The sequence below is a fragment of the Nuphar pumila genome, chromosome 13 (genome assembly GCF_984573655.1).
Source record: "Nuphar pumila chromosome 13, dmNupPumi1.hap1.1, whole genome shotgun sequence".
NCBI classification, from domain to species: domain Eukaryota; kingdom Viridiplantae; phylum Streptophyta; class Magnoliopsida; order Nymphaeales; family Nymphaeaceae; genus Nuphar; species Nuphar pumila.
Window position 1 is genome coordinate 11,971,472 of NC_143261.1, and position 18,334 is coordinate 11,989,805.

General features: G+C 38.3%; 1 protein-coding gene across 2 annotated transcripts in view; it reads right to left on the reverse strand.

Annotated features, from left to right (window-relative positions):
- LOC149817773 (uncharacterized) overlaps positions 1–14,444 on the reverse strand; it is a 35,203-nt gene extending 20,759 nt beyond the window's left edge. Inside the window, exons 1-5 of one of the 2 annotated variants that reach the window (XM_089985035.1) lie at positions 14,280–14,444; positions 14,005–14,137; positions 12,907–13,010; positions 12,654–12,825; positions 12,220–12,360 (exon numbers count right to left, since the gene is read on the reverse strand). In XM_089985035.1, the coding sequence (XP_089841161.1) occupies positions 12,220–12,360; positions 12,654–12,825; positions 12,907–13,010; positions 14,005–14,137; positions 14,280–14,311 (582 nt within the window). In that variant the 5' untranslated portion in view covers positions 14,312–14,444. The remainder of the gene's footprint in view (positions 1–12,219; positions 12,361–12,653; positions 12,826–12,906; positions 13,011–14,004; positions 14,138–14,279) is intronic. The other variant, XM_089985036.1, reaches the window with a different exon arrangement.
- Positions 14,445–18,334: the final 3,890 nt, after the last annotated feature.

The following is an 18,334-nucleotide window of genomic DNA, read 5'->3' on the forward strand; positions in this document are numbered from 1 at the left end:
ATATATCTAATTACAACAATGGATGGATACATTTTAACACCCCCCCTCAAGCTTTGCAGGGAAACGAAAAGATTGAAAAAAGGGCAAAACTCCACGAGGCTTCGGCAAGGATGCAATGAAACTTGAAATAGCCTTCCTCCAATTGTCTTCAAATGATGAACCCATTTCCCGAACCATCCAGGGTACTTCCCTTTGTCCTATCTCCAAGATCCTGAGAAAAGAAAACAACAAAGAACAAGTAAACAATATCTTTGCACTTACTCAAAAAGGAACATTCCTAACAAGGTGCAAAATTTATGCATAATATGATAGTTACTTTATTATGAAACGAAAAATTTAGAAAACCAAAGTTTCTAAATCATACATTATGTTAAAACAAAATGAGCGGAAGCAAATTATGCAAAAATGGCAAGAATGCATAATGCATTCATAAGATCCACCATTGGACAAATATAACCCCATAATGGGGAATAACAAAATGATCCACTAAGGGATACCACAAGAAGCCTACGAAGAGGCATAACATACATATGCTTTATTGAATGAGAGCCCAAAAAAGGACATAAAGAGCATATGCATATACGAATCATTATATGATCCTGAGAAAAGAAAACAACAAAGAACAAGTAAACAATATCTTTGCACTTACTCAAAAAGGAACATTCCTAACAAGGTGCAAAATTTATGCATAATATGATAGTTACTTTATTATGAAACGAAAAATTTAGAAAACCAAAGTTTCTAAATCATACATTATGTTAAAACAAAATGAGCGGAAGCAAATTATGCAAAAATGGCAAGAATGCATAATGCATTCATAAGATCCACCATTGGACAAATATAACCCCATAATGGGGAATAACAAAATGATCCACTAAGGGATACCACAAGAAGCCTACGAAGAGGCATAACATACATATGCTTTATTGAATGAGAGCCCAAAAAAGGACATAAAGAGCATATGCATATACGAATCATTATATGAATTAATACTCAAAGAACTAAAACATGCTTCAAACATGTAGTGAAGTTCCAAATAAGAGAAACGAAGTCTCCAAGCATACTTTAGGCAAAATAAACCCAAGAGTTCACAAGGTTTTTAAAAACATTTATGAAAGTCACACTTAATTGAAAAAAAACATTTTACATATAAGGGTGGCAAAAACCATAAGTACTTAATATATAGATTAAATGCTAAGAAATCAACTTGATATGCATATCAAAAAGATGATTTACTTGAAAAATACAAGTCATGAATGGAATTTTGCAAATTTCAATAATAGTTTATTCATTACAAACAACTTCCTCATTAGTCCTCCAAAAACCCATAAATCAAGTGTATAAGCTACTAGATCAAGAATATAAAGCCATTAAAGGCCAAAGACACACACAAAGGTGTGTAAACGAACCTCTTGTCTACATATAATAATACTTGAAATAAGTGCATCTACGACAAGAGCAAGAGAATACATGCCAACATGGACTAAAAAGTATCTCTTGTCTACGTAAAAATACACTTAAAACCAAGTATGTTCAGCTACTAGAACAAGAGTAATAAGCCAACCATGGGCTAAAACATAATACATCTCTTGTCTACATAAGATGACACTTGAAATGAGTGAAATAAGCCAACCATGGGCAAACATCTAAGCGACTAGAACAAGAACACAAACGCCAACATAGGCTAAAATCACACACCATGGTGTGAATCAACGTGCCTTGTCTACATATAATAACACTCAAGATAAGTGTGTTCAGCTACTAGACCAAGAGAGCAAAAGCCAACAAAGGGCTAAAAACACACGAAGGTGTAATAAAATTCTTGTCTACATATGATGACACTTAGATAATGGGCATAAAAGGAAAAAACTTTTGAGGCAATAAACTTGTAATGAAAATAAACCTCGAATGAAACAATATTCCTTTTAAAAAAGAATACTCATAATAGCATTTTGGAATAAATGCAAGTAAAACGTATCTTCAACAAGATACTACAACCGATAAAATAATATTCTTTAGAACAAATATGTGAACATACACACCAAGAACACTTGTGAAAAAACACAAGAACACATGTGCACAACGAGCACATCATACGGAATCACAAATGTGCAAATGCACTCATAAGATTCATAAACAAATAAAAGGTTGGGCTATAATCCCAAAACATCTTGATTTTAAATGTACCTTAAAACATTTAAGGTTTCAAATACCATATGTCCATCACATTTACATAGAAGCATCCATAATATCAATGGCACAAGAGAAAAAATGAGTGACACACTCATAATTAGAGATCAAATAACAAATCATTTTAGAGTCCCAAGGTGCCCATAACTCACCTCAACAACCATCTATAATATGGAAGGTGGACAATCTAAAAATGATACAACACGAGGTGCCCATAACTCACCTCGACAAACATCTTTAATATAATAATACTAAGGCCAAATAAATGATGCATTAAATAACATGTGATGGACAAACATAAATGCCACAAAAGGGCAATAAACACATAAGGAATCATTTTCCAAATAAAAGTTTTTACAAAGAGGACCGATTAACAAATTGAATCAAAGGTCCAATATAATCCATCAAAACAATTTTGCATAAACACGAATTATGCTTAATCTTCAAAAGAAGTCTTGTACACCAAAAAAGGCTTATTATGCAACATAACATGAAATATTAAGCAACATCATGTGTATGAACCGATTTGGAACAAACAAGCCTTAACTATGAAAGACATAAGGTGCAATTAAACGGTGAAGTTGGTGAAGTTCAAAAATAACAAACTTAGGCCAATATAGGCATTCATAAAGATGGTGAAGTTTGAAAAACTTATGAAATCTACTATTGCAACTTAAAAATGATAAACAATCATGAAATCTTCATAAAAGAGTATATACTCACAAGAAGATTATAAGGACCGAAAGGCTCCTTAAGGAGAGTTTGAACAAAAAACATATACAACTCCCAAAGAAGGAGAAAACTCCATTAAAGTGGAAGAAATCCCAACAAAATAGATTCATTAACAAAACCTTATGATAAGTAAGATTGTACTATGGCTTAAATAAAAAGTAAACATTTATTGAGGAAAAATTTAACACTCTTAAGTTTTATCAAAAAACATGACTTAATAGATTATTACCTACTCCTAATGAAATAAGTACACAATAAACATTAGTGAAGACCATAACTTTTGTAATGAAATATGCAGAAAAGCAAAAGAGTGCATTAAGCACTTACAACATTTACTAATGAACAAACAAAAGGGCAAACACCAAAACCCACAAGAGACAATCACAACATAAAAATATAAATGTCTCTTATTGAAAAGAGAGAGAACTCTCTAAATGTTGAAAACATCCTTAAGAGTGTAAAGATGGAAAGAAAATCACCATATTCCATAAGACCATTTTAAAACTTAATTCAACTGGTATTATAAAAAAACTTTCTTAATTAAATGTTGCTTATATAAAACGGACACATAATATGGAATTTTTCATATATGCCAAACATTTTTCAAAAAACTACATTTCACAAGCATTTTAATCTTAACATACCTTTCTTTAAAGACTAAACATTCATATAAAGGTATTTTCATAAACAAGGTTAGGTTTAAAATGTAAATTCAAAGTTCCAACGGTCATAAATTTTTACCGACCCATTAAAGCAAGTTTTGTGCAATCATATATCTAATTTTTCGCCAAACAAGTTATCATTTAAAGTTTTTCAAAGAAAAACATACAAAAACGATTCAATGGAGTAGCAAGTAACTCAAAAAAAACATAATGACAAAAAGCACACATAAAGAAAAGAACATATTACATTCTTCATACAATACTCAAAGAAATAGAATGCATACCGAATAACTATAAGAAAGACAATAGAGAGAAACGAATACTTCACCATTTTTCTTTAACAAATTCTTGAATACCACGCTTCCCGATGCACCAAAGAGCAACTCGATCTCAACCTTGCTCTGATACCATGTTAGAAAATGACTTGAAAAACATTGGGTTCAATAATGAACCCATACCTATGCACGTGAAGTGCAAATATACCCATTAAAGGGAAACAACACAAGCACATAATGTGCTAACACATAAAACCCATAAAAAGGGAAAAATATGACATAAAGTCATAAGTTGCATATCATTGAAGAAATAATGGAGAAGGGGTAAAAACCCCGTTACAATGGAGCAAGAGCTCCCTCAAGGATTAAGAAATACAAAGGGGAGAGCCCCTATTTATAACAACAAAAAGGAGCCTTGGAGGGGCTCCACTCATAGACGTTGGAGCCCCTCCAACGGTCACAAATGTGACCGTTGGAAGGGGCCCAACGTCTATTTGAGTGGGCCCCCCAAGGTACCTTTTGGTATTTGAGAAAAAAGAAAAAAAAAATAAAAGAAAAAAAAAATAAATAAATTACAATCACATTCATAAAGTGAATGTGCGTAAAACAGAGGAAAAGACTAAAATACCCCTACGGCTAAACAAAAGGAAAATATATATTTTCTATATATATAAATCGGAGGATACATATACATATATACCATATATGTATATGTATCATCTTTTATATATATAAAATATATCTAATTACAACAATGGATGGATACATTTTAACAAGGCAGGCCCTTCTCAAGCAAGGCATGTGAGTGAGGGCTCTGCAAGGAGAAGTGTGGCAAGCCCCATTGGTCCTGTGTCTCCACAAGCATCAGATAGTCTACCTCCAAGAAGCATGGGAGCAGAAGGTGGCGGTGCCTCACCAGTTTCACCTCGACACGAACGTGCTACAGTTGGTAGTGGTGTGCCTCCCGGTTATACCACAGAAAGAATTTTGTATGAGCTATTACAAAATTCATTACATCAAAGTCAAAACCAAGTAGCATCAGGAAGCAATTCTTGGGCTGAGAAGTTAAAGAATATGAGAGTGCCCACATTCGACGGAACTTCTAGAGGAGTAGCAGCAGAGAAATGGATGATGCAAGCGGAGAAAACACTAGATGCGATACAGTGCCCAGAGGACCAAAAAGCATGGGTCGCGGCATCAAACTTAATTGGGGATGCTGAGTACTGGTGGCGATCCATCAGAGATGTCCTGGGAAGTGGAGAGTTTGTTTCCTGGATTACCTTTAGGAACAAGTTCTACAGACAATTCTTTCCCAGGATCGAGAGGATGGAGAAAGAAGAAGAATTTAGAAAGCTCAAACAGGGAAGTATGAGTGTAGCAGCCTACACCGCAAAGTTCAATTCATTATCCAGATTTGCGAAGGCTTTAGTATCTACTGAGAAGCAAAAATGCAAGCTATATGAGCGCGGATTAAAACCTGAAGTTCTGAGGATGGTGGGACCTCTGCAAATTCGGAGGTTCGACAGGTTGGTGGAGATGGCATCTCGGTACGAGTTTTGGGATGCTCGAACAACAAAATCGGAGATACAAGAGAAACCAAAGCAAGTACAACAAGGACAAACTAGTTCGTCGTCCCGAAGGTTTTTCAAGAAGAGGCAAGGCAACGACAGATCTTCGAAGCCACATGAGGGAAGTAGTGCAGAAAACAACAATAAGCAGCAGGGGAAGAAGCCTGAACAACCAGAAGCTAAGAAACCTCGATACCGAGGAGCGCCTTCCAAGGGCAACAGCTGTAGGACTTGCGGCTTCAAGCATGAAGGTCGTTGTGATGATAAGAATATTAAGTGCTACAATTGCGGTCAAATGGGACACATTGCAAGGAAATGTCCCCAGCCCGTACAGGGAGAAGGAACAAAACCCAGGGAGAAACCAGTTGCTCCAGGACGAGTTTATGCAGCAACTCTGCAGGAAGCTTTGACTAGCCTGACGTGGTGGAAGGTACACTCCAAATTTCTGGTGTTAGTGCACATGTTCTAATTGATTCAGGTGCTACACATAGTTTCATCACCCCTATTTTTGCTGCACTATTACCTGTTTCACCAGTACCTCTAAAAATAAAGTATCAAGTAGAGACACCAGTAGGAAAGTCGGCGTATATAGATGAAGTCATCCAAGGATGCATGGTACAAGTCGAAGAACGTCTATTGTCGGTAGACCTTCTAATACTGGACTTTAAGGGAGTGAACGTTATCTTGGGCATGGATTGGTTATCTAACCATCATGCAACGATTAATTGTCGAGGAAAAAGTGTCAGTTTTCAACACCCTGGAACTTTAACTATCACTTTTCAAGGCGTTAGAAAACTTGCAAAACCGACAATCATATCATGTCTTCAAGCCAACCGGTATCTACAGAAGGGCTGGATTGGATACTTGGCTTATATGAAGACTGAGGATGATGATAAACTTTCAGTCACAGAAGTAGAGATTGTACGAGAATTCGTGGATGTTTTTCCGGAAGAACTTCCAGGACTTCCACCGGACAGGGAAGTCGAATTCCAGATAGATCTAGCCCCAGGTACAACGCCCATTTCTATTCCTCCATATAAGATGGGACCTGCTGAACTCAAAGAACTCAAGGATCAACTACAGGAATTGTTGGATATCGGATTTATCCGACCATCGGTATTACCTTGGGGCGCACCGATCTTGTTCGTGAAAAAGAAAGATGGGTCATTGCGTATGTATATCGATTACAGGAAATTAAATGCGGTGACAATAAAGAACAAGTATCCTCTGCCAATGATAGATGATCTATTTGATCAACTTCAAGGTGCTGTTTTCTAAGTTGGATCTACGTTCTGGATATCATCAGCTAAAGATTCGGGAAGAAGATGTTGCCAAGACAGCGTTTCGTTCAAGATATGGTCATTATGAATTCCTAGTCATGCCTTTTGGGCTGACGAATGCACCAGCTGCATTCATGGATTTAATGAACCGAGTATTCAAACCATTCTTGGATAAGTTCGTGGTGGTGTTCGTGGATGACATCCTCATATATTCGGCCAGTAAGGAACAACACGCAGAACATTTGAGAATCGTTTTGCAAATACTTAGAGATCAGAAGCTATATGCTAAATTCTCTAAGTGTGCATTCTGGCTTGATCAAGTGTCATTTTTGGGACATATTATCAGTAAAGAGGGAGTGATGGTAGACCCAACAAAAGTTGAAGCGGTAACCAACTGGCCTACACCCAAGAATGCCACAGAAATTCGAAGTTTTCTTGGGTTAGCTAGTTACTACAGACGCTTTGTAGAAGGATTTTCTATATTGGCAGCTCCCATGACTAAGCTCACAAAGAAAGAAATGAAGTTCGAGTGGAATGATAAGTGCGAGAAAAGCTTTCAAGAAATCAAGAAGCGATTGACCACGGCACCAGTGTTAGTTTTGCCTTCTGGCACTGGAGGTTTTACCGTTTATAGCGATGCATCACATAAAGGATTGGGTTGCGTTCTGATGCAACATGGCAGGGTTATCGCATATGCTTTAAGACAACTAAAGGTGCATGAGATAAATTATCCAACTCATGACCTAGAATTGGCTGCAGTAGTATTCACACTCAAAATATGGCGACATTACTTATATGGAGAACAATTTGAGGTATTCACTGATCATCAAAGTTTAAAATATTTGTTCTCCCAAAATGAACTGAATATGAGGCAACGTCGATGGCTAGAATTATTAAAAGATTATGATTTTGAGCTGAAGTATCACCCGGGGAAAGCTAATGTAGTAGCCGATGCACTCAGTCGAAAAACAGAATCAGTCACAAGACTATCCATATCAAGTCTGCTGGTGAGCATTGTTGAACAAAAAGCAGAAGTACAATGTCTTCCGGGTCGACTGATGTTTGTCCAAACAACCTTAGGGTCAGAAATTTGGGACAAAATCAAAGAAAAGCAACTCATAGATCAAGAGTTAGAAAGAATCAGGTCAACAACAAACGAGGGTGAAGATCCAAATTTCAAAGTAGACGACCAAGGTATGCTAAGATTTCGGGATCGGATATGTATTCCTAAGGATGAGGAACTTAGGAAACAATTGCTTGCAGAGGCACATCATTCAAAGTATTCCATTCACCCTGGAAGTACAAAGATGTACAGGGATTTGAAGAATAATTTTTGGTGGAATGGAATGAAGAGAGATATTGCTGAGTATGTTAGTAAGTGTCTAATATGTCAGCAAGTAAAGATTGAACATCAGAGGCCGGGTGGCCTATTGCAACCACTACCTATTCCTGTATGGAAGTGGGCAGATATAACGATGGATTTTGTTGTAGGATTTCCTAAGACCAGAGAGGGAATGAATGCGATTTGTATAATTGTTGATAGACTGACCAAGTCTGCACATTTTCTCGCATGCAAGACAACGTGTTCCTTTGAACAATTAGCTCGTCTTTTCATAAAAGAGATAGTGAGATTGCACGGAGTGCCAGACTCCATTGTTTCTGATAGAGATTCGAAATTTACCTCCAAGTTTTGGCAAAGCTTTCAAGAAGCAATGGGAACTCAGTTGAAAATGAGCACAACTTTCCACCCGCCGACGGATGGGCAGTCAGAAAGAACCATCCAAACGCTGGAGGATATGTTGAGAGCATGTACACTAGAGTATCGCAACTCATGGCACGATATTCTGTCGCTAATTGAATTTGCCTATAATAACAGCTTCCAAGCTAGTATTGGGATGACTCCATATGAAGCCTTATATGGGAGACGTTGTAGGATGCCGCTATGCTGGGACCAAGTTGGTGAAAGAAAAACCTTAGGGCCGGAATTGGTTCAGCAAATGGAGGAGCAAATCAGATTCATTCGTGAAAGACTCCAAGCAGCCCAAAGTCGTCAGAAAAGTTATGCAGATAAGAGGCGACGTGAGTTGGAGTTTGAGTTAGGTGATCACGTCTTCTTAAGGATATCACTGTTTAAAGGGGTAATGAGGTTTGGAAAGAAGGGCAAATTAAGTCCAAGATATATCAGACCATTTGAGATTTTGAAAAGCCTATCAGTTGGCATTACCCCCATCGCTTTCCAGAATACATAATGTATTTCATGTATCCATGTTAAGAAAGTACGTGCCAGATCCTTCGCATATACTGGATACAGTGGAGTCGGTGTTAGACATCCAACAAGATTTAAGCATTCGGGAAGAACCAATTGAGATAATTGAATTTAAGAAGCACAAGCTCAGAAACAAGGTTGTCCCAATGGTTCTAGTGAGATGAAAGCATCATAGTAAAGATGAAGCTACATGGGAGAATGAGGCAGATATGCACGCACAATTTCCCCAATTATTTTTGAGAAAGATTCGGGACGAATCTTTTTGTTACGGAAGGAGAAGGGGGCGACGCCCCTTCCTCTCCCACGAATCAGATCGTGGGAGAGGAAGCAGGCTACCCCCATTTAATTCAGAAGGTGAGAGGGGGGTAACCGAGCAACCCCATGGCTATAAAAGCCATGGGGGGCCCTCCTCTCATCTCCCCATTCTAAACGAGCAGAGAGGAAGCGTGAAGGGAGAAGAGAGATAGGAACTCCGCTCGTCACCGACCACCAGGTAAGTTTTTCTCTCTGTCTTTTGATGTTCAACGCAGTGGTCATCGGCAACGGAGGTGTCACCAGCGAGTTGCAGAGATGCAGGAGCAGGGAGAACCCTCTCTGTCTGGCTCTATTAGGGGGGGGTCACAGAAGGGGGGTTTCCCTCTGCTTTTGCCGTCGTCAGTGACTGAAAATGAGGAGGTCTGACCACTGCCCTCGTCATTGCAGTAAAAGAAGAAGAAGAAGAAGAAAAGGGGTTTTCCCCTGCTACCGCTGTTGGGTCGGCAGCCATTGACGATCAGCGAGCGCTGACGGCGCTGCCCTGCTTGCAGGAAGCTGCAACAAGTCCGACGACAGTAGAAGTTGACTATTGCTCATCGTGATGACAAGCTCGGTCTGCAGTTTTGTCAGGTTGAGTCGGTCATCAGGCTAGATGTGAACCAGCCTCAGTTGGTCGACCAGACCAAGTAGGCTTAGGCTGGAAGTGTCCAGACCAAGCCAAACGAAAAAAAAGAAAAGAAATGATGTGTGGATATATGTGTTGTGACAGACCATAACAGTCTATACGGACCGAGTCGGGTCCGAAGTAGTTAGCAGACCGAGTCGGGTTTGTAATGGTGGACCGTTTCGGCCCAGACCGAAGGTGGACCCAATATGGGTTAGACCGACTAAGTCTAGACCGAGACAAACCGGATGCGTGTGCGATTGATTTATCGAGTGCGGTGGAAAAATCGAAGTAGCGAAGACTCGATTTTTCCATTACAAATTGGATTTGGGTTTGGATCTCAGTTGTACCCAAAACTCAGATTTGATTCAATTAGATGACCTGGTTTAGATCCAGACAAACCCTTTTCAAGCAGAATACCGAATCCATGATCCAAATCATAGTTGAGTTGATGACCTAAGTGGTCAAATTCTATTATGGATGTGGATCTTAATATAACATGATGTAAAGAGGACATAGGAGTCATTGAAAGAGCAAAAAAGACCATTTTGCCTTGATACGTCTACACAGCATACAAAGCATAGCTAAGTGCCCCGAAGTCAGATCCATGTGATTCTTGAATCCATGGATTCTACTGCTTGGGTAGAGTCTATTAGTAGGGGATGTGTGAACAAACTCTGAAAGAATGGAGTCAGAGTTGACAATTAAGTTTAAGGGTGTTTTGGTAATTTTGATGATATGAGGTATTCGTTGTTTTCAGATCAAGGGTTGCGATTGGAATTTAAGCGTTTCAGGTAAGTGAACATTTGCAAATTCATCCTTAGTTGATTAAAACACATGCTAATTAGTGTAGGCATCTTTATATATGATTCCATGTGCTTCAAGTATGCTAGTTTTGTTTATTGTAAAGAGACATTGTTTTGCATGCCTAGGAATCTATAAAGTTCAAGTATGATGCTTAAACCTGATCATGCATATTTTCTGAGTTATGAAATAAATGTGGCATGACATGATTGCATGTATGAGATTGATGTGTTACGTGAAAATTGAGGATAGAGTTCCAAAGTCTCAAGGTAGGTATTACCTTGGGGATATGTCACGCTTATGCCTTGGGAGGGGCATTGTAAGGGTCGTGAATTAATCTGTGGTGGGTTACCATCCTTAACAGTTCAGACATGTCATCATGTGTTAAAAAGTAATTAGTGGACATACATTGAGGATTGTATAACACACTAAATTCAAGATGTGAATGTTGAATAAAAGTTGTCTATAGGATGACCACCCAGTGTATGATGGGAACTCTACTAGAAGGCATGGTCTGGGGCAATGTTGAGGTGTGTACCTCTTAAACAACCTGGGAATATCTCAGATGTTTCTAGGTGACCCTTAGGGGTTAAAACATTGCCCACTAGACACATGTAGGACGTAGCATGAACCACAAAACCTTGGGGACAGGTATAGCTCCTTGAGACACCTTGGGGGCAGGTATAGCCACCCTGGCTCTTCGGCTAGCTACCGTTTGAGTCTTCTTGCTCCCGACTTGCAACCGGAGAGCTGCTGCAGCAACTGTGTCCGTAGTCTGGGCCGGTTTGGACTACGTTGTTTGTGAGTGGTTCATAAGTCTGGCCAACATTGTAGACTCTGAGTTGTCTACATGGGTTGCTACGCCCGAGGAGGCTATGTCCGGAATAGCCAATTAGAATAGAAGAGTTGTTTGAAATGATAATAGAGATGCGATAAAGGGGGTAAAACTCATAACTAACATGTGTGCATAAGTAGCAAACTAAACTAAGACTAGGAGCTTAGAGCTCACTACAGTTGCAACGGTCGTGTCTATTTGTAAATGGAATCTTACTGGGTTGTAGACTCACCCCCTTCTTTTGGTTGCAACTGTAGGTTCAGGGACTGCTGCCACCACTCTCAGGACTTAGTACGATTCTGCCACATCAGCCACATCAGAAGTATGGTTGTCTTTTACTTTTATTCTGCTTTTGTCTTTGGATGGTTATGCTATTGTAAATGGATGTATGGACCTTCAAGTATTGAATAAAAGAAAAAAAAAATTCCGACACGATTTTGAGCTGTTTTTGAGATTATTGAGTAATTTCCCTCTGGGAACTAACGTCCACGAACCCGGGCTCGAGAGGCCCCGGATCGGGTCGTTACAAGGATGCACAATTCAACCTAGTGATTTGCAGATCTTAATGTAAACTCTTATTCACCACTGACTGTTGCATGGACGACATGTTACAGAATTTTAAAAAATTGTAATGGTTGCCAATGGGAATAAGTAAGACGAGAATGGCGATAGATTAATCTTTTCATACCAGAACATCTTCGGGAGGCTTCAGTAGCTCTCGTTCTGATTCAGATGAATCCCATCGAATCTGATACTCTTTTGCTATTTCCTTCAAAACCTTCAGCTTAATTTCTCCAGAAGGTGCTTTAACAGTCAGCTTCTCAATCAACTAGGAGAATGCATAAGATCAGTATTACTTTAACAGAATACCACCACAATCAATAACTAACCAGAATGTGTGGATGCAGTTGGCTTCTGAAACACAAACTTGAAAACAAACTGCGTGTGAAGCTACGAGGATTGGAAGCCTATAAGCTTCCCATGTATTCCCCTACTAGTCATGAACAGATTGGTCATCGATTTTCAAATGACTGTCCTGATTTTGTAAGATATCGCTGCATTGTTTCCTTACAAGAATAAAACTAGTGCCTAATAACTTGTGCATCTTACAAAATTTCTTACAGTTCGGTTCACACCACAGTCTGGACGTAACTCTGCTGCACCAGCAACAAACTCTGTCCCATACTTCTTTTCGCAAAGCTTACTTATTTTCTGGAGTTCAGGAATGTCAGCGCATCGTGGTGCTGCAAATATTAAACTAGAGATTCCTTCCTTAAGATCAACAGGACATCCTCTGGCGTTATTCAAGAAAATGTTAGTACGATCCAGTTCCATTAATATTCAAGTGTAAAGCGGAGAAGTGTGTAAAACAAACCTTTGTGATTCAATTACAGGCAACCGGGCTGTAACAAACTCACAGAAGAGTTCAATGATCTCATTTGCTGATACACTATTTTGTTCTCTGATTACAAGTTCAACCTATAACACCACAAATGAAATAAAGTGATCAATTGTGCCACCATTATTTAGCCTTACTAGATAAAGAAAAATTACACAATCACTGCTCTGATTTACCTCCACAACAGGCCTAGCCAAGGACTTAAAGAAGGCCAAGGAATATCTGAGAAATTTTAAGCATCATATATGTTTCTAAACAAAATACACATCCAAATTTGTTTACATAAATTTTATGTATTTCAACTCCAGAATGAAAGCGCCTCCTTTTTCTACATGTCTACAATGGCAAACCCCAATTCTTTGTTAAATTCAATATGGGAGGTTCTGTTGATTTGAGGTGCGAGCTCTGCGCGGATTCACCACCGCCACGGAAACGACTCTGTTTCTGCACAAAGCAAATGCTCCCTAAGGAGATTCCCAAACCAGGGAACCAATATGTACCATGATTTTTAATTACAAAATATTCCAGTCGATTTCGTTTCAATTTTCTCTCTGTTTTTCAGATGAGAAAAAAATGATTACCGGAATATTGATCCTTATCGGCCGACTTTTTCCAGACAGATTGGAGGTCAAGGAAAGTTTACCTTAGGATCCCTTGGTTAAAAGGTAGAGGTTACGTTGCCTTCAATCAATTTCTGTCAATAATCTACAGGAAACCCCAAACCCCATTCCTTTCAAACGTCTGGATTTCCATTTCAGAATGGAAATTCCCCATATCTGTTTTCTAACTTCCAAGACGCTTACGCCGATATTAGGAAATCTTCCAATTATGAACATCATCAATGGGGGAGACTTCGTTTCACGATTTTCAATCTCGGTATCATCATTTGACCCATCTTTCCTCCTCCTCCCTTCGTCCTCATGTTACAGACACCAGAGTTCTCTACCGAAACACGGCCGTTTATTCGATGTCGATCTCGCATTTTGAGGGAAACAACCAACAAAAATCCGGGCGTTTCTAATCTTCAACCGACGAAAAAAAGAAAAGAGAATTTGGGCGGTTGCGGAAGAGTACCCGAATCCTGGCGCTTGTTTCCTGCCCGGATTGGAGGAGCATGGCGACGTCGCGCTTCATCTGCTTAAGCTGCGCGTCCCTCTTATTCCTCAGCAGCTTTATCCTCGAGATCGCTAGCTTGATCACCGTTTTCCTGGTAGCAGAAAATCGTTGGGGAAGAAGAAGAAGAAGAAGAAGAAGAAGAAGAAGAAGAAGAAGAAGAAGAAGAAGGATGACGACCACCACCACCACAAAGAATCAAAGAAGGAAAGAGAAGAGTGGGGAGAATCTCTCACCATTTGGACGCGTTGAATCGTTTGAAGAACATGGCTTATCAAGAACCCTCCTCGTCTGCGAAAAAATCTGCAACAGCAGAGAAGTGAGATGAAGGAGAACGATGGGGTTTTTTTCAAGGGGGCGAGGAAGAAGAAGACAAGAGGTTCCTTCCTTCAACTAAGCTTAAAGCACCCCCGTTTCTTTTCCTCCTCCTTTTCTAACGGTCACTAAAGGAAACTCAAACGGGCACAAAAGCTTTTAAGTGGGACCCACGCGATTTTGTCCGAAAAAAAAGAACGGGACGCCCAATTAAGTGGGACCCACTCCCAGGCATAGTGACAAAACGTTTTTTTCGGTAGATATCGGCAGCCAAATTCTCGTGATATTTTGAAGGTTTTCTTTTCTTTTTTTTCTCTCTCTCTCTCGCATTTTGGGGCAAAAAAGCGGTAAAAAATTAAATTAAAGAATATTTTTTTATAAAAATTAAGGAAATAAATGAATAAAAAATAAAAAATGCTAATATTTATGTTTTTACCAGCTGGGTGTGGGTGATATCCCCCATTTTCTTGGCATTTTTTCTGAAAAGAAACGCCGATATTTGTCAACATGGTCCTAGGTAGGGGTGCAAATGGATCGGATACAGGCCAGATGACGCAAGATCTGAATCTGAAATACAAACAATAGATATGAATCCAAATATGAATCAGATCCGATGAGTTTGGTTGAATCTGAATCCAAAATATTTGTCAAAATACTGGATCTGACAAAAAACACTTGTTCTTTACATGTAAAAAAAATGCAATAAACGGAAACTTGATTCTGCTTTGGACCAAATCTGGCTTAAAATATTGACCACAACCCTACCTGAATCCAAAATCTTATTTAGCATATCTGAATTAGTTCCGACTACATATTCGGATCTCACTTTATCTAAAATTTGGAAATAATTATTGAATCCAACCCAATCATGTAATACCTAATCGGATTTGGAGTTGGATGGAAAAACCCTTTAGGGGGCGTTTTATTGTACGCCCTGTGTGTCTCGCAGGACATGGACGTGCTCAAACTGAGGACGCACGGGACACTGGAATACAATGTTGATCGTGATTGTTTGATTTGACTCTCGATTTTGTGATATTAGGTAATTTTGCTTTGAATTTGATGGTAGTTTATATTCTCTGGTTGAATTTCGATTTTGATGGTTTTTTTTTTTCAGTCTTTCAAAAGATTTCCCTAGCTTGAAGCTGAGTGGATCATGATTTGAAGTTTCAGATCGCCCCTTTTGAGATATACCTAGCTTGTAAATGATTGATTTGGATCAGATCTTAGTTTGATATCACCAGAATATGAATTTCTATTTTTTGGGGGAAATACACAAATTTTAAACATTTTTTGATATTTGGATCCAACACGAGATTCATATCTGGGGCTAAAATCCATGTTTGGACATATTAATTCAATATAATACCCATTTTACTTGTGCATATCCAACGAATACAAATTTCTATTTTTGAAGGGACAATACACAATGTTTATTTTCTTTTTAGTATTTGAATCCAACACGAGACTCATATCCAAGGCTAAAATCCAATCCAAACTTGTCCAAATATTGATTTGGTGGAGTGGATCAGGTCGTACGATCCAAAAATAAAGCTATCTGACACATTTTATATGTGTCCAAGTTGTCCACTTTGTGCAAATCAAATGCGGGATACGAAAAACACATTCACTATAAGAATTCTGCGGATTAGCGACGGACGCTATCCGACGTTAATCCGTCCCAAATCCATCGATGAACTGTTTAGTGACGGATTAGCGATGGATAGCGTCCATCACAATTCTTTGGTCGCTAATTAGTGATAGAACTGATCTGTCGCTACTTTCGTCGCTAATTTGCGATGGATTAGCGAATGCCATGATCCATCGTGAGTCCGTCGCTAAATAAGCACGGATTTGGTTTTGCGACAGATATATATCCGTCGCTAATCCGTCGTAAAAATTTAACAACGAATACATATTCATTTCTAAATTCTGTCACCAATTTAGCGACGGATTAGCGATGGATTACATTCCATCACAAAACATCAGCAAATTCAGTTTTTAAGACAGATAAATATATGTCCCTAATCCGTCGCTAAATTGGCGACGGATATTATTCATCACCAAATACCGTCATCATTTTGCGACTGAATTTTGTCGAAAAATCCATCGCTGAATATTAGCGATGGATAATATTCGTCGCTAATCCATCGCAAAATTTTAAAAAAATTAAAATAATTTTGTTTGAAATGTAAATATACATAATTTATATAAGCTGTATATAAAAAACAAAGTATACATAAAAAATACATATACAAAGTAAGTGAAACAAATTTAACAACCTAGTATAATCCTCGCCAAGTTCTAATTAGGTATAAGTGAACATATACAAAGAGTTTCGTTTGAAACAACAAGTACGTGAAACAAATTCAACACATGAAGCTACTCCTCACCAAGATTCGGAGCATCATCATCTTCATTGTCTCGATCTGACACTCCATCCATGCCTCCATCAGCTCCTCTACGGTGATCATCTCCAGCATCCTACAAGAGAACAAAAATGTTAGTATTGATAAACAAAATATAATGAAATAAATTATATGCAATGCACCTAATCTAAGGCAATCAAAGGAACATGGCTATAGACTAGCAATAAAGTGAATGACATTAACAGAATTCAGAGGCCAACAAACAGTACATGTAGAGTCCTTAAAAATATTAGTTGAGGTTCTGAGTTGATAGTCATTGCCAATTGGCCATGAGATTCTGAGTTGAGGTTGTGTCAATGTCCCACCCAGTACTCATGGCAACACAACAGAGGTTAACAGTGCATGTATTAATGGCCATACTTTTGCTTTTTTCTTTTTTCTTCTTCCCCATTTTGGGGATGATTAGTCAAGAGCTTCATGATGTGGGCATTTGATAAACTCATTCTAAACAAAGAATAGATTATTTAAGCATATATCAGAATAGAATGTTTCAGTCAGAATGAAACTATTACCAAAAGACCAACCCAATATTACTTCAACATATAAAGCTTCATATAAATAATTAAATAAATGATTCAGAAAAAAGAAATCAACATAAAATAGAACAAAAACATAAGTGAACTTGACACAAGAATGACTCGAGGAAAGAATGACATATAAGCAAAGTTATTAAAATTAAAGAGAAGAAACAAAAATCTTTTTGTATCTTCCAATTCCAACAATAATCAAGCAGAATGCCAATGAAAAAATCAGTATAAAACCAGATAGAATCTCTGACCTCAAATTACATGTCAAAAGAAAAGCATATTACTGTGTGAAGACTAATGGGTAATGATAAGAATGAATCTTGTAACTTGATTTTTTTTCAACTATTGAAAAAGGTTTTGGGAACTTAAAAGCACAACAAAAAAGTCTGAATATAAAAGAGAAGAATAACAAGTCATAGAACGCCCAAGTCACTATACCAACTTAATAAAACAAGCTCACAAACATGAAACACCAATCACTATGAAACACAAGCCAAGAAAATGAAAATACGTGAGAGAGAGAGAAAGAGATGCTAAAACTTAAAAGAACTCCCATCGAAAGTGAGTACAAGGTCTTGGATAGTGTGACCACCCAAATATACTCCACTTGACAATTACACACCAGCTCTGTCAGTTCTCACTACTCCTGAATGTGTGTGTCATATATATATATATATATATATATATAGAGAGAGAGAGAGAGAGAGAGAGAGGTGAACAATTTCATTACTTCAAATTTTCAATATGACATGTTCATTATAATGAAATGACCAAAGCGTCATCAGGGGAGCCTTTACAAAGAGGACTTTTGTCTTAACATTGGGCCATTGTGGCTTAAACAAATCGGGCCGCCAAAGAAAGGAAAAGATAGGAAAAGCATTTGTTCCACAATATTTTATATGAAAGGACCCTGATCATAGTATATGTCTGCAAAATATGCTGAATAAACACCTTAGTCTTTTGTAGCCTTCTAGTATTAAAAACATATGACATTTCATATTGTGTGTGGTTGTGACATCC